We start from the raw sequence: 15,588 nt of genomic DNA on the forward strand, positions 1-15,588 counted from the left end.
TGCAGCCGGGCCCCCTTGCCCGAGGCTCCCACCTGACTCATGCCCGGGCAGGGAGCGGCGTCGCCCCCACCCACGTGTGGCTGTTGTGCAACCGCGTGCCTCTGCTGCAGACGGAGCCGGGAGCAGGTGAGGGAGTGGAGGGGTGGCTCCTGCGGGGTCTCAGAGCCAGTGTCAGTGCTCACTCCCCCCTCCAAGTGGGTATCAGAGCCCCTTAGCTGGGTTTCCTGCAGTGCTGCCTTCTAGCAGCATCAGGAAGAGATCTTGGGATCAGGTGGAGGAGGATCTTGGTGCCCAAACCTGCCAGGTCCATTGACAGTGGTGGTCCCTGCTCCCAGGATACTCTGCTCCAGAGGAGAGACCCTGCCATACATGGTGAGGAAGGGGTGCCTTGGCATGACCATGGATCCATCCCTGGCCACATCCTGTGCACCCACAGCTCCCTCTGCTCGGGTCCCCTGGCCCTCCCTGAGCATGGAGACAGGGAGATGGTGCTGCTGTGAGCACAGTCACGCCTCACTGCTTGGGACTCTGTGCTTCTGTGTTCCTGTGTGAGGTGCAGCCGCCATGGCAGGCTGTCAGTGAAGCGAGGAAGGCAAAACACCATCACTGCCTTCCTTCCCTCTCCTTAAGTGATCCTGGAGATGCGTGAGACCTTGTGAAGAAGTAAACACATTTCCTGCAGTGGATCTGTTCACGCAGCAGGGCCCATCCAGCCTCTGTTGCTGGTGGAAGGTGACCTGCAACCCAGGGCAATGCCTGGCCCCGCCACCTATGCAGTAACAACCCCCTCCACTCCATCCGGGTGTGTGTGGGCGTTTGCCGCGATGTGCAGATAACGCCTGGCACCGGCAGTGCCCAAGGGGGGGACAGAGCAGGGTCAAGACGTGGGACCCCAAGGCATCAGCGCTAGCCTACTCCTTCCTTCTTCCTCCTTGGTGCCAAGCCAACCCCTGCCAGGGGTTATCGGCCATGCAGCCAAGTGTGGAGGGACCTGACAGCAACCAGGAGGGTGGATGGGGGTGCAGAGCCCAGGGCTGACCCACCCCTCCCAGAGATGTTTGGGACCCCTGTCCCCACCTGCCGTCCCAGTGTCTTCAGGCCAAGTGACTTTGAACCCCCGGGGTGGCTCCCCAGGGGTTGGGGACCCCATCCATGGGCTGCCAACAGTGGGGTCGGCCTGGGAAGGACCTTAAAGCTTCCCATGGCACAATGGGTGTGACCCCCAGCATCAGTGGGTGCCCAGAACTTGGACGCTGCCACCTCAGCGCGGGCTGCGAGGACACGGAGACGTCAGTGCCCCAGGCAGGGCACGTGGTGTCCCTGTCCCCCCCACCTGGAGGAGTGCTCGCCGCTGGAGTCACCCTTGGCACGCTCCCTTGAGAGAGTGAGAGCTGCAGCCGCGTCGCCTTCCTCCCTGACACCGAAGGGGCACTATGGGGTGCCGGGGCCCGTGGCCGCTCTGGAGCTGGGTGCTGTGGGGGTGCTGGCTGCTGCCAGGTAAGTGCCAGGGTCCCTCGCATGCTGCCGGGCTGACCAGGTGCCTGACACCATGCGGGTGATGGGCTGCAAACAACCCTGCAAGGTCGAGCCCGAGTGCCCGGCCGGGGTTTGCCCTGTTTCCGTGGGTGCCAACGCTTTGTCGCGGTCCCCAGCTGCAGCAGGGGAAGGTGGCGGGAATTGTGGATCAAATGGAGAGACGCACACTCGGGGAATGTCCCTGTCCTGGTTTTGGTGTTGGTCCTCCCGCAGAAGGGAGGAGGGGTGGGGGTGATGGCGATTCCGGGCTGGCTTTTTCCTCACCTGCCCTCACCTGCCTTCTGCACAAGCCGGGGAGATGAAGGGGCAACTCCTTGTCCCCACGCTGGACCCATGCGAGTCGAGCAGCATCTCCCGTGTGGCCGAGAGCACCAGCACCAGCGCCGAGCTGCCCTCAGAGCCGGGCATGAGCCGGGAGCTCCCCGGAGCCGCAGCCGCACGGGCAGAGCTGCCCTGGCCCGCCGGCCCCGCCGCCCCCGCGGGCAGCCCGAGCTCAGGTAAGGCCGGCAGGCAGCTGGCCGCGGGCAGGTTCCTGCCTGCTGGCGCCGCGGCGGGGCTGATCCAGCTGGAGCTGCTTTGTCTCGCTCCACAGGCATCGCGGTGCCACCGGCAACAGAGACAGGGCTGCTCCCAGCTGGGAATAGTGAGCAGGAGGGACCTCCCGGCCCGGCAGCCCTCTCTGGGGGCCCAGCAATGCAAGGCAGCCCCCAGGCAGGGTCAGGGGCTGGGGTCTCCTCTACAGGTGCTGCCGGCCACCCAACCAGCGTCCCTCCAGCTCCCACCACCAGTTGGGACACGCAGCCTCTGTCCTTCAAGCCAGCGGGGCACACAGTGGGTCCTGCCCTGGGTGCTGTCACCGTGGAGCAGACACCAGTGACAGCACCGAGCACTGAGCCATTGCTGCCTCAGGATGAGCACAGCACAGCGACAACATTCCCCAGCATGAGCAGGAGCTCTGCTGAGCCATGTAGTACTGCCATGCTGCTGTCCCAGGAGGTCACACCGGGGCCGGATGAGGCCACCTCACCTCTGGCCACAGCTGCCAACATCTCTCAGGACAGGGCCAGCCCCATGAAGATGGCAGCAGCCACAGCCAGTCCCCCTGACACAGCCACAAAAGGAGCCTTTTCTTCTACTACCATTGGCACCAGCAAGGCTGCGGAGCCACAGACAGGTACCTTACCCAACGCTGACCACAGTGCCTCACAGGACCTTCCTGGGATCCCCACTCAGCTGCCTGCAGTCCTTTTGCCCCAGCTTCCTGGTGAGGCTGTGCTAGGCACAGGAGAGACGCTTCCCCCCAGCCTCAGCACCACCCTGGGCACTGCTGGACGTGGGCTGCCTGCAGACAACGCCGCCCACCAGCCCCAGGCCACCACACAAGGTGTGGGCACAACGGTCACAGTGATGGATGTCACAGCTGGAGAGCACATCCCACCTCTGGGAAGCACCACTACTGAGCTGATGTCCATCAGGAGGGAGGCCAGTACCAAAGCCACAAGAGGCACTGCCATCCCAGAAACCAAGGACACATCAGGGGGGCTCAGCGTGAGCCTGTCCCCCCATGCAGCTCTCAGAGACCCTGATGGTCCCTCTCCAAGGCCCCTTCCACAGTCCATGGGCTCTCTGCTCCCTCAGTCCCCCTCAGCAGGCCTTGGGACCACCACAGCAGAGGCAGCTGCAGGCAGATCTCCTTCAGCCAATCCCAGCATGGCCATGCCTTTGTCCCTCACGGGCACGACTGGAGCAAAGCCAGACAGGGCCCCTCGAGCTGCTGCTGCTGCACCACCACCTTCCATCGCTGCGTTTGGCATCGGGACTGTGCCAGCCACCTATCCATCCTCCTCTGTTAGCAACTCTCCAAGTAGTGAAGCAGGGATAGGATCAGCATCACTGGCCAGTGGCAGTGCCACCACAATGCCGGGGGACACCAAAGCCACCCTGCCTGTGCCTGATGCACACCCCAGCCACAGCCAGCCAGGGCCCACAGCTGGCTCAACAACCCCTGGAACTGGCATCACACCCAGATCTGCACTAACCCCAGTGCTCTGGGCTGGGCCCCAGATTGTGGAAGCTCCAGGGACAGAGATGCCATCACCCAACACTGCACCAGGCACTGGCAGAGCTATATCAGATACCCCTGGGGGACCCAGAGCAGTCACTGTCCCCATGGCATCACAAACTGACATCTCCCCTCTCCTGGAAGGCAGAGCCAATGTAGGGACGGCTCTGGAGGTGTCTCCAACCAGCATCCCCCAAGAGATGGCAGCAGTCACGTCCCCAATGTCCCTGACTGCCCCACTGCAAGCAATGGGGGCTTCAGGTGACCCCCAGCCCAATGGCAGCACCACAGGGCGAGCAACAAGCATGGGGTTCCTGGAGGTGGGCACGGAGGAGAACCCAGGTGCCAGTGCAGCAGGGCCAGCTCCCAGCCACACGATTGTCACTGCCAGGCCATCACCAGAGCCACCTGTCACTGAGAACAAGCCCACCACTGGGATGACCTCGCTGGCTGCTGGCCACACAAATGTGTGGGAGACTACAGCTGCACCCCAGACGGGTGCCACAGGTGCCACTGCCCATGTGGGCACCACCAGCTCTGAGAGCGGCACCGAGGCTGCAGCACCCTCAGCCAGCAGCAGCAGCACCCCTGTCCCTGACTCCAACGCCAGTGGCACAAGCCTGGCCACCACGCCAGCCACCATACCATCCACCAGCACGTTCCCCAGCAATGCTAACCTGCCAACCACCTCCACAGGCTGGGGCACCTTTGTGACCAGTGTCACCACAGCCATGCCATCTGCCACAGCACGGGCCACCAGCACCAGCAGTGCCCCATCCCTTGCTGTGACACACAGCGAGACCAGCGGAGGTGGGCAGCCTGTCCCATCCCCAGCAGCACAAACTCCCGTGCTGGAGACAACTCTTGGACCCTGGGGTGTCCCTGGTCCCAGCACTGCTGCTGCAGTGTCCAGTTCTCCCCTCCCCAGCCTGCACAGCCCAGCAGAGGAGGCCACGACAGCCCCCTTGTCCCTGCTTGGTGTTGGTGCAACTGGGGTGGCAGCAGCTGGACAGACTGCCACCGAGTCAGCTACAGACACCACTTCTCCTGCATCCATCGGCTACCAGAACATGGGACAAGCAGCAAGCACGTCACCTCCTGCCTTCCAGACATCTCCAGGGGCACCTGCCTGGAAGGAGAAAACAGCCATCAGCACAGGCAGCACCACTGCCACTGCTGCAGGGAGCACCATGGCCAGCACCACAGGCAGCACCACTGCCACCACTGCAGGACACAGCACTGTCACCACTGCCACCCCTGCAGGGAATAGCACTGCTACCACTGCCACCACTGCAGGGAACACCATGGCCAGCACCACAGGCAGCACCACTGCAGGGAATACCATGGCCACCACTGCCTCGACTGCAGGCAGCACCACAGCCATCACTACAGGGAACATCTCTGCCACCACAGCCACCACTGCCACCACTGCAGGAGGCACCACAGCTATTGCATCCACAGCCCCAGTGAGCCCAGCCAAGGAGGCAGGGAGTCTCCCAAGCACCATGGCACCAGCGACACCACCAGCCACCACCAGCCCTGCCACGACCCTGTCTCACACCTTTGGGACACAGAGAGGACCATCCACCGAACTGAGCACATCTGCCCACACCACCGCTGGGCACAGAACTCCTGCACCTGAGCCCAAACCCACCCATGAGCTTATCAGTAAGTACATTTTCTTTTTCCCAAGGACAGGAGTAGGAAAGGGGTTTTCAGCCAGCCAAGCATTGGGATGGATGAGAGTACAGCCTGGTTTGGGGTATCTCATCTTCATTGCACATTGGGCTGCCAGATTAATGGTAAAAGGCAAAGTAGGACATTTGAGAGCATCCCAAAAGTGGGTTGAAAATTGGGTTACAATCCATCAGAGCATGGGCACAGCATCCTGGCAAGTAGGTGGGTTTGTCCTGGCTGCAGGATGGATAAAGCAGACAATAACGATTTCACACTTTTTTCATTGATCTCCTGCCCATGGCAGAGCCAGCGACTTTACTCTACCCCTTTGGCGTGGAAGCAGGGGATCAAGAGTACGTCCGGAGGATGGTGGATTTTAACTCACCCCTGTTCAAGCCAGAAATTGGATTTCCCTTTGGGAAGTCACTGAGAGATGTTCTCTATGTGAGTGCCCCCTTTGGCAAGCACATAATGGATGTGCTGCCTTTTTGGTAAAAAAACCTTAACATTGAAATGGAGCAGAAACCAAATTTCATTGGAATATATTATTTTTTAACATTTAAAATGGTTGGTTTCTGCTCACCCATGGAGGCTAAAAGCTATCCCAGTCAGCAAATAACAAGTTCTTTTGGTTAGTTTACAGATAACGGACAGATCATTTTTCCACCCACGGACAACTATGTCCCAACCAACCCCAACCCCCCTCCCCGGGGCTTCACTGGCCGGGAGAGCTTGCCAATGGTGGCTGCCTTTTGGGACGATGCAGACTTCTCCAAGGGTGTTGGCACCACTTGGTACCAGGTGAGGGCCACCAGAGGTGTTCTGGCAGAATCCAGTTCCCAGCTCACTCATTTAATTCTCTCTCTTGCCATCTGGCAGGAGTACTCTACACTCAGCTCTACCCAAGACCCTGTTGTCCGAGATGTGGAAGCAAAGATTGAGAAATACCTAAAAATCCCCTATGTAGCAAAATGGACCTTGAAGGTGACGTGGGAGAAAGCTCCAGCGTACCCATCCCGGAGGGATGACACTCAGGTGAGCAGTGACACACCAGGTGGCAGAGTGCTGGTGGCTGTTTCAAGCCTCAGTCTGCTCTGCAGGGAGAGCAGGGGAGGCTCTGGGAGCACTGAGGGGGTGCCCTGGGTTTCTCCAGACGAGCACCTACCAGGCAGTGCTCAGCACCGACGGGAGCCGCTCCTTCGCCCTGCTGCTGTACCAGGACGGGGGGATGCGCTGGGACTACAGCAGGCTGGCTGCAGCCAACGTGCTCATCGGCTTCTCCAGGTGCTGCAGGCCTCTCCCTGCCTTCGGGGACAGCAGAGATTTGTCCCAGCACCGTGTTCAGACTGTCGGAGGCATTTCCCCCAGGAGAGCCCAGCTCCCATTCCTGGAGCAATCCTGCCCCATTTAAACCCCTTCTCTTGCAAAAACGCAGCAGTTCCCACCCTAGCTGCTCTGTGGGGAGAGGAGGAGGGCTGTGTTGGAAGGATTACCTCAAACCTCCTCTCTCCACACAGTGGCAATGGCTATGCCCAAAACAACGAGCTGACTAAGGAGCCACCAGCTGTCAAGTACCGACCAGACCAGCACAGCAGCACCGGCTCTGGTACGGCACCGGGGGTCCTTGGGGCGGGCGGGGATGGAAGGAGCTGTGTGCTCTGTGCCAGGAGCATGTCCCCACACCCATCCCCGGGCCAGCAAAGCCACTGGGCAAGAGCTGGCCACCCAGAGCAGACTGTTGGTGTCCCATATCCTCCTGTGGCTTCCCACAGCCCTGCTGGCTCTAGAGGGAGCCTGGAGACCTCGTGTGAGGTCAGTGGCCAGGGACAGCTGTCCCACGGGATCCCTCAGCACAGGCAGACACCCTGGCTGAGCAGTGTTGCTCTGTGGTTGCTCCCCCAGATGTGCGTGGGCTGTGGATTTACAGGCTGGACAGTCGCTCCCGGGTGAATTACAGGCTGCAGTGCCTGGCGTGGCTGGACATGGAGCCAGCTCCGGCCACCTGGAACAGCCAGCTGCCACCCTGCCCCTGCTCCCGGCCCCAGGCAGAGCTGGATCCCCGCTACCGCTGGAGCACAGGTGCCAAGGACAGCCCCCAGGGCCAGCTGCAGGGTGGGGGGATGGTCCTCTCCTGCTCTGGGGGCAGCTGTGACCCTCCCACTATTTCAGGCCCAGCAGACACCTCCACGAGGATGCTGCGCACTGCATCCCCCAGCCCAGCTGGAGCTGGGGTACGGTGTCTGTACCAAGGTGGGAGCTTGCTCGAAGGCTGGCAGGAGAGAGCATGGAGCCCCCCCTTCCACGTTGCCACTGGTAAGTGGGAACTGGCATTCCCTCACCCTAAAATACCCCAAGAATCAAGCATAGGCAGAGCAAGAGCCCTGACACACCTCATCACATTCCTCCCCAGACATGGAGCTGGAAGCATTTGACTGGTGCTGCCGGCGTGTGGGGAAGCCCCTGTTCTGTGCCAGGTTTGCTGAGAAGAGACCGAGGGTTGACTGTGAAGGATATGTGCCACCCACCCCTGGTGAGTGCCCAGGCTCTACCTCTGCTGTGCCAGAGCACTGAGCTGGGCATGGCCCCATGCTTTAGCCACACTTTGCACCATGCCAGTGGGGACTGCTGAGCCACCACTGAGCAGCTCTGGGGCTGCTCTCCTCCCTGAAATGACACCAGCATTTGCTCTTCTTCCTCTGCCCAAAATGTCTTCATCTCCTTTGGACTCCAGCTGGTGCCTTTGGGGACCCTCACATCACCACCCTGGATGGACTCACCTACACCTTCAATGGGCTTGGGGACTTTGTCCTGCTGCTGGCCAGTGATGCCCGGACCAGCTTCGTTTTGCATGGGCGCACAGCACAGACTGGCATGGCCCACGCCACCAACTTTGTGGCCTTTGCTGCCCAGTACATCTCCAAGACCACCACAACAGTGAGTAGGAGTGCCCTGGGTATGAGTTTGATCCTCTAATGGGGGAGACCTCTCTGGCAAGTTGGGAATAACCTCTACATCACCTTCAAGTGGGTGGGCCCCAAGAGGCAACCCCTCTTCTTTTCCTGTCACCTCCCACCATGCCAACAAAGTACTGTTATGGGGAAATGGACTAATATTCACCAGGCAGAGGTCTAACACCTCCTGCAAACAGGCCAGCAAGGGCTGGAGACTCTGGAGGAACATGGTCTGCTTCACCTTTTCCATTGCACACTCTTTGTCCTGACACTTTAGCACAAGTGACTGCTCTCCTGACTTTGCAGCATGGCTCCCTACACTCATTTAGCTTCACTAATCAGAATGTCCTGGTGTCACCAGAAGCAGGCATTGAATAGCATGAGGAGGGGGCTCAGAGCTGGGAGCCCCCCAGCACAGCTCTCCATGCTGTCAAGTCCAGCTGAGCAGTGGCAGCGGCCTGGGTGTGCCCCTTGCCAAGGTGACAGGCAGCTCTCTGTCCTCTTCTGTGCAAACATCAGAGCTGCTGTACTGTGTGTCTGCTGGGGTGGAGAGCACACCAACACAGGCCCCATGGCTGAGCCTCTCTTCTTGGGCTGGAGGAAGACAGAGTTAATAACTGTTCCCAGCCTGGAGGGACAGCAGGAAGGGACAAGCAGAGGGGCTGACTGGGACACCCACCATGATTTTCAGGTTGAGTGGACCTTGGGGAGTCAGGATGACATCCACGTCCTCCTGAACAACGAAACCATCCAGTTTTCCTATTCCCAAGGTGAGCACGATCTATTGTTAAACGCTAAATATATGTGGGGGGAACCAGAAATGTCCCCATCCCCTGGGACCAGCCTTGCCTAGTGCTAGGGCAGCCATCCTGAGATCCATTAAATGCCTCTCACCTCTACCTGTCTCTGGTCTGGGTGGGGTGGATGGGCAGCACTCCCACGAATTCCCACTCCCAGAATCCATGGTTGTCATTTCAGGTGCCAGCTTTGCATGGACTCTCCCTCTGTGTTCTCCTTCTCTTGCAGACCTGGGTGAGGAGGTGTACTACAGCCCTGGTGTCCTGCTGGTCAACTCCTCCTCTGTCACAGCTGTCCTCGATGGGAGCGTGGCTGTCTCTGTGTCAGCCACCTCTGGGATCCTCAGCGTGGTGTGCAGCCTGCCCGACTGGTACCGCAACAGCACCAGCGGCCTCCTGGGTGAGGGCTCTGCCAGAGCTGGGGAGCAAATTCTCCTCCCACTCTAAAGTGGAAAACTGGGGCATTGTGCTTGTGAGGGCAGGGACACCTGGGTATAAACTAAACACTGGCCAGCACCAGAGAGGAGGTCAGCCCTGGCATGGGGGATTCCAGCACTCTGGTGATGCTCCACCAGGTGTGTGGGACCATGACCCTGCAGATGACTTCCAGATGCCAAATGGTACCAGCATCCCTGTGAACAGCAGTGAGGAGGAGATCTACAGCTATGGGATGACCTGTAAGTCCAGGATTAGGATCCCTCTTGATGATTCTCTTCCTGCACCTTCTGGCCATGCTTTGGCTTGAGACATTTAAACATTTGCCTGAGCAAAAGCAATGTCAAGGGAAGGTGTTTGGTGTCCTCATTGCTCTGTGAAAAGGAACCCTAAAATACAACAAGCCTTAAAATGGCCTGTACCCATGGCGTGCTCTCTTGCAGGGGCTGTTGGGGAGCACAGCCTGTTCACTCAGCCTCTGGACTCACCAGCACTGAACTTCACACCCTTCTTCTTGTCTCGGCTGCGGCAGGAGAACGAAAGCCAATACGAGCTGGTGGCCTCTCAGTGTCACGGCAGCAAGGAGTGCATCTTTGATTCACTGAGCACAGGGAACTTGGCCCTGGGCCTGGCCACCCAGAGCCTCGCAGCCAACTTCCAGCAGAGGAAGACAGCACTCAGTAAGTGGAGCACATCCTCACCTCTGAGAGGGCATGGCTTGGATGTAACTGGGCAGTGCCTTGCTCCTTTCCTGGGCTCTCTTGCTTCATATGAGACAGAAGTCACCAAGGTCTTGGATTTGCACTGCCCAGCTGGCTTGTCTTCAGTCCTGGGAGATGCCACTAGCAGGACAGTTGCCATCAAGGTTTTGGAATTGCATTTCCTGGAACTGCATTTCTGGCTTCTCTCCAAACCTGGGAGATGCCACCATGCTGTGCAACATAAGGGCCTTGTTGGTGGGCAGCCATGACAGCATCTGCCTGGGGCCCCATCCTCACCAGGAGTGAGTCGGAGCCAAGGGGTGACAAGGCCACATGTGTGCTGGGCTGCTCTTTCCTCAGATGCCTTCCCTCCCATCATCACTGGTGACGCATCCATCACAGCCTTCAGGACACAGAAGGTCACAAGGCAGTACCGTGCCTTGGGGGAGGGTGCACGCTTCATTCCCCATCTCTCACCAGAGCTCAACATATCGGGTAAGGAAGGGGAGATGGAGCAGCTGGGATGGGAAGGAATGGGATGTAATTCCTCTGCCACCTCTAACTGCTACCTCTCCTCCTGGCAGAGAATGGCACCCTCGTATGGGAGCCCCGTAGGACAGCCCCATTCACCATCAGCCTGGAGGCTGTTGGCTCCAACAACGTCTCTGCACTCCTCCAGCTCCGCTTCACCCTTTGCAGATGCAGCAGGAGCCAGGACTGTGACTACAGCAACACTGTCACTCTCGGGGAGTCTTCCCTGCAGGTAGTGTACCAGAAAGCTCCTCGGTGGTATGGACACTGCGCCTGTCCCCATGCCAGCTGTGCTGGCTGTCTTCTCTGTTCCCTCATCCTCCTCACATTCCCTCAGCCAGTGTCACTATCCCCTTCCCAGCTGGCAGCCTGCAGATGTGAGAGCGGCTACTCAGGTGCCCTCTGCCAGACCCCTCCGGACCCCTGCTCCCAGGGATGCTTCCCTGGCGTGGGATGTGACCCTTCCAGTGGCTGTGGCCCCTGCCCAGCTGGCCTGACGGGGGATGGAGAGCACTGCTCAGGTGACAAGGGCTCACAGCGTGCCCCTGGGGCCCCAGCCAGGCTGTTTGTCCTGGTGCCATGGAGCATTGTCTCAGCAGATATCGATGAGTGCATGCAGGGGATGGAGTGCCCAGGGAACAGCACCTGCACCAACACTGTGGGCAGCTACATCTGCTCCTGCCTGGCCAGTGAGCAGGGTGAGTACAGGGTCCCTGGCAGGCATGGTCCTTGTCCCCATCACCCCAGACTCTGTGGAAGAGAATTCCTGAGCCAGAGAGGAGAGAAGGGGGAGCTGCTCAAGCTCTGTGCCCAAGCCCTTGGTGTCGTTCACAGAAGGGACCAGAGTCCAGCCACCACTCGTGTTCCCAGGCTGTTGATCTCACTAATCCTCTGGGAAGAGAATTTTTTCCCATGCAATTTTTCTCCTTGAGAAAAAATTCTCATCCCAGCAAAGTTCAAATGCACATGCGGAGGCTGGGGGCTAAATCAAGCCCTATTTTCAGATTGCTTTGGTGGGGTTGAGTTGATGGCTTTTGCTCTTGTTCTAATGCTGGGATTTAAGAAGGGCAAATGGCTCCAGCTGGAAAGAGGGGGAGTGGGGCTTTTCCTTAAATAATTACTAAAGTTCCTAACACATAAAAGAAAAACAAAACAAAACTTGGGAGAAAGGCCTTATGGAGCAGCTGAGGATGGCTCAGAGACTGGGGCTCTGCTCTGCAGCCAGGTTCATGCCTCTGCCATGCTCTCCATCCCACAGGTGAGAGGCCAGGCTGTGGCTCAGCCTGCGGCTACCACTCCTGCCCTGAGGGCTACTGCAGCAACGGGGGACGCTGCCACCTTCACCCCATCACTTGTGCCCCCACCTGCTCCTGCCCCCCGGCTTTCACTGACCAGCGCTGCCTGGTGGCAGGGGGGGATTTTCAGCCCCTGCCCAGCTCAGGTGGGTACCTGTGTCCAGCATGGGGTGAAACCCAGCCCCACTCACCCTGCTCCTGGGGTGCCAGAGCCACCACTGTGCCTCTCCCCAAGCAGGTCTCCCTCGGAGAAGCATCCAGATGAGGATCAGGACACTGCAAAACGCCACTGCTGAGGAAGTCAACAGCACTGTATGTCACTGGAGGGATGGGCTCAGAGCAGGGCATACACTGGCACACTGGCAGCATGGCAGCTGGGAGTGGGCAAGCCTCTGTGTGCCCTCCCATGGCATCTCTGGGGCCCCAGCAGATCCACAAGCCCAGAGGGAGGAAGCACCAATTGCATGATGATGGCTGCAGCCGTGGCCCTGTGCCAAGTCCCCAGCAAATGAACCAAAGGCCAGAGCAGCCCCTGGGGCTTGGCCACAATGCCTGCATCACTCTTCAACCTTTCCCCATGCTGGTGCCATTCTGCCTTCCCCTAATCCCTTCCTGCTCCCCCTGCTGCAGGTCTCAGCCATCCTGGACTCCCTGGAGGTAAAGGCTTTCCAGAGCAACACCAACATCACCCAGATGTGAGTCAGATGTGAAGCAGCCTGTGACCACTCCAAGGATCAGGTGGGGCAGGGCTGAGCATAGGGCCAGAGGGTTTGGTGCACCAAGAGCATTTTCCCCCAGCTCAGAGTCTATTTCTAGCCCTGATGCTGGTAACCCTTGGAGACACAAGTCTGTTGGCACCTTCCCCTCCTGCTTCACCCCTTCCTTGCCATCGCCCAAATGGGAATACTAAGGCACGGTGAGGCTCAGTCACTCTGAGAGGCAGCAGCAGCTCCACCAGCACCCCTCTCTTTTCCCTGCAGGACAGACAGCGACGGCTTCACCTTCGTGGTGGTGTCCGAGTTCGCCTATGACAGCCGGGGCACCGTCATCCGCTTCCTGAACGAGGAGCTGCCGGCCGCCATCACCGGCGCCTTCAACGGGCGGCGGCGGCGGCGGGAGGCGGGCCCGGGGCTGCTCTTCCAGCGCCTGCACCGCGACAACATCACCGACCTGGTGAAGCGTGAGTGCTCCTGGCTGTCAGCTGGGGAGTACCCCTGTCCCCATTGTCCCCATAACCCTGAGTGCCCCAGGGATTGGCTCACACCCATGGGAGAGAAGGGTGGGCAGCCTCCCAACCCCAGGCGTGGATCCAGCCTGGGGAGGCCTGGGGAAGCATCGAGGGGTGCTGCTGCAAGGCCGAACGCCATGGCCCCACAACACCCAGGGTGTTGCTGCTTTCCCTCCCCAGTGACAGTGGATGAGCTGAGGGACTACTTTCCCTGCTCTCTGTATGGCTACAAAGGCTACCAGCTCCGCTACATGGGGACCATCGGCTTCATCTGCATCTCCCCCTGCAAGATGGGCTTCTGCCAGCACGGCGGCCAATGCCAGCACCTGCCCGAGGGGCCCATGTGCAGGTAGCAGCACCCTGGGGTGGACAAGGCTGCCCTGCTCAGCCACTTCTCCCACAGCATCACAGCTCCTCCCTCCCCATCCACAGCTGCCTGCCCTTCTCCATCTACTCTCCGGCCGGCCCCCGGTGTGAGTGGCTGGCCGTCAGCCTGGCTGCCTTCCTCGGCATCCTGCTGGGAGCACTGGCTCTGCTCTGCCTCCTGTTTGCCATGGCCTGCCTGGCCCTGCGCCTCTGCCGCCAGCACCGCCAGCACCGCCGGCACCGGGGGTGAGCCACGGGCTGGGCCTGCACAGGCTGGGGCTGGACATGAGTGTAAGAGGGAAAAACTGATCAAAAATCCTCCTTTGAAAGATCCACCAGTGATAGAACTCATCTGGTTTGGGCAGGGGGACCCTGCCCTGGGAGAGTGGTTGGGTGACCTTTTAATATCTTCCAGCCCCTTTTCCAGACATCTCTTGCTCAGGGGTGCAATAGCATCAGGGGGTTGAATGTTAGCTTTCCTTTTTCCCCACGTTAGGGAGTGTTTGTATTTCTTCCTCATCCCACCCAATACTTGGTTACAGATGGGCTTTCTATTTAATTTTAATTTGCATACCACCCAAATGATTTCCACTTCAATTCACATGGGTCTGGGAAGAGCTGGCCTGGAGCAGGGAGAAGTGGTTTGAGAATTGGACCTTGCTCTTCTGCAGAGGAGGGAGTTAACAGAACAATGGCAAAGTGCAAGGCTGGGGTAGAAAAACCAGCATCTCCTTCCCCCCTCCCCACCCCTTGGTCCTGCAGAGGCATCCACACCCCGGGGATCTCCCTGGCTCTGGTCAGAGCTGTGTCCTGCACCTGCTCCCAGCTCCCTGCCAGCCCTGGAGCCAGGGTTTCTGGGGAGTTCCTTGGTTCATTTGCATTTGTGGCAAGGCAAGAAATTGTGTGTGCACAACTGGGGCTTTTCCTCCTCTTACAGCCCCATCAGTCAGTCACTGCTCCCCTCTGCCATCTGACCCAGACACCAGCAGCAGGCAGGGGTTCTCTCTCTGCTGACATGTTCTCCCTATTCTGTTCCTCCCTCTCAGGGCCAGGGAGACCTTGTGGAGGACACGGCCCTTCTCCTGTGAGTACATGCCCATAAAACTCCCCCCACTAAGGCTCTGCTTCACCCCAGTCCTCAAGCTCCACTCATTTTCCCTGCTCCAGCTTTAACGATGGCAGGAGAACAAGCAGAGCCCACCCAGTCTCTGGAAAGGCATTGGAAACTGCAGCTCCAGGCCATTGACCCCTCAGTCCAGGTCTGTCCTCAGGGTACAGTTTCCATGGGGTGTTGGGGCTGGGAACTTTGGGCTGGGCTCAGAATCCTGGCCCTGTGCCTCAGGGAGCTCAGGAGCTGTGCCTCACCCTGAAGCATCACCGGTGCTTTGGCCGGCGCTGGGATCCACAGCAGCGTCACAAAGCACAGAGCCAGGGCCACACTGACAGCATGGCCTGCTCCTCCTTTACAGATCAGAATCCAGAGACCCCACGTTGTGCCTCCCAGCCAGGCTCCCCAGCAGCCCTAACCTGGCACCAGTCCTTTTCTGGCACCTCCAGGCTCACAGGGGAGTCAGACACTGCTGCCTGCTCTGCTGCTCTCTCTTGAGGTCTCTAGCGGCAGCAACGCATGGAAGCAGGGACAGGCAGCTGCCTTTTGGGTTCTGGGAGGATTCTGGAGGAGGTGCTTTTTTGAATGTGTGTTTATGTTGGGTGACCAAAGCAGGAGGATTTCACCTTTCCTGAGGACCTGCAGAGACACCTGGGATCATCCTTGAATGTGCCTGCACCAGGGGAATGTGCTAGTGCAATATAACAGACCCTGCAGATGCCCTGAGAGCAGGGTCAGGTGGGGCAATGCAGTGATTGTAATCCCTTAAAACCAAATAGAATAAACCAAAAATGTTGGCTTGCTGTTAAATTGTCTGCTGCTCAAGGGTCTCTGCTTCACTATCATTGAGCCATCAAGTCCTGGCTTTCTGCTTGTTCCACAGAGCCAAAGTGAAAATGGA

General features: G+C 59.1%; 1 protein-coding gene across 1 annotated transcript; it reads left to right on the top strand.

Moving 5' to 3' along the window:
• The first annotated feature begins 4,604 nt into the window (after positions 1 to 4,604).
• On the top strand, positions 4,605 to 15,494 carry MUC4 (mucin 4, cell surface associated). Its single transcript, XM_064720989.1, has 27 exons — positions 4,605 to 5,266; positions 5,580 to 5,719; positions 5,912 to 6,076; positions 6,155 to 6,310; positions 6,429 to 6,559; positions 6,793 to 6,881; positions 7,178 to 7,354; positions 7,445 to 7,588; positions 7,686 to 7,805; positions 8,007 to 8,209; positions 8,918 to 8,996; positions 9,253 to 9,423; positions 9,599 to 9,700; positions 9,902 to 10,138; positions 10,520 to 10,654; positions 10,744 to 10,922; positions 11,052 to 11,211; positions 11,290 to 11,388; positions 11,949 to 12,131; positions 12,224 to 12,297; positions 12,616 to 12,680; positions 12,966 to 13,165; positions 13,394 to 13,562; positions 13,646 to 13,825; positions 14,626 to 14,663; positions 14,747 to 14,838; positions 15,049 to 15,494. The coding sequence occupies exons 1-27, from the start codon at positions 4,669 to 4,671 to the stop codon at positions 15,103 to 15,105; spliced, it is 4,143 nt and encodes a 1,380-aa protein (XP_064577059.1). The 5' UTR covers positions 4,605 to 4,668; the 3' UTR covers positions 15,106 to 15,494.
• Positions 15,495 to 15,588: the final 94 nt, after the last annotated feature.

The sequence above is a fragment of the Zonotrichia leucophrys genome, chromosome 9, assembly GCF_028769735.1.
Source record: "Zonotrichia leucophrys gambelii isolate GWCS_2022_RI chromosome 9, RI_Zleu_2.0, whole genome shotgun sequence".
NCBI classification, from domain to species: domain Eukaryota; kingdom Metazoa; phylum Chordata; class Aves; order Passeriformes; family Passerellidae; genus Zonotrichia; species Zonotrichia leucophrys.

Bases quoted from the DNA above. Each gene is read 5' to 3' on its own strand.
- MUC4 (XM_064720989.1), top strand. From the start codon at position 4,669: ATGGGACAAGCAGCAAGCACGTCACCTCCTGCCTTCCAGACATCTCCA. The intron at 5,267-5,579 runs GTAAGTACATTT...TGCCCATGGCAG, and splicing joins ACCCACCCATGAGCTTATCA to AGCCAGCGACTTTACTCTAC. The intron at 6,882-7,177 runs GTACGGCACCGG...TTGCTCCCCCAG, and splicing joins GCACAGCAGCACCGGCTCTG to ATGTGCGTGGGCTGTGGATT.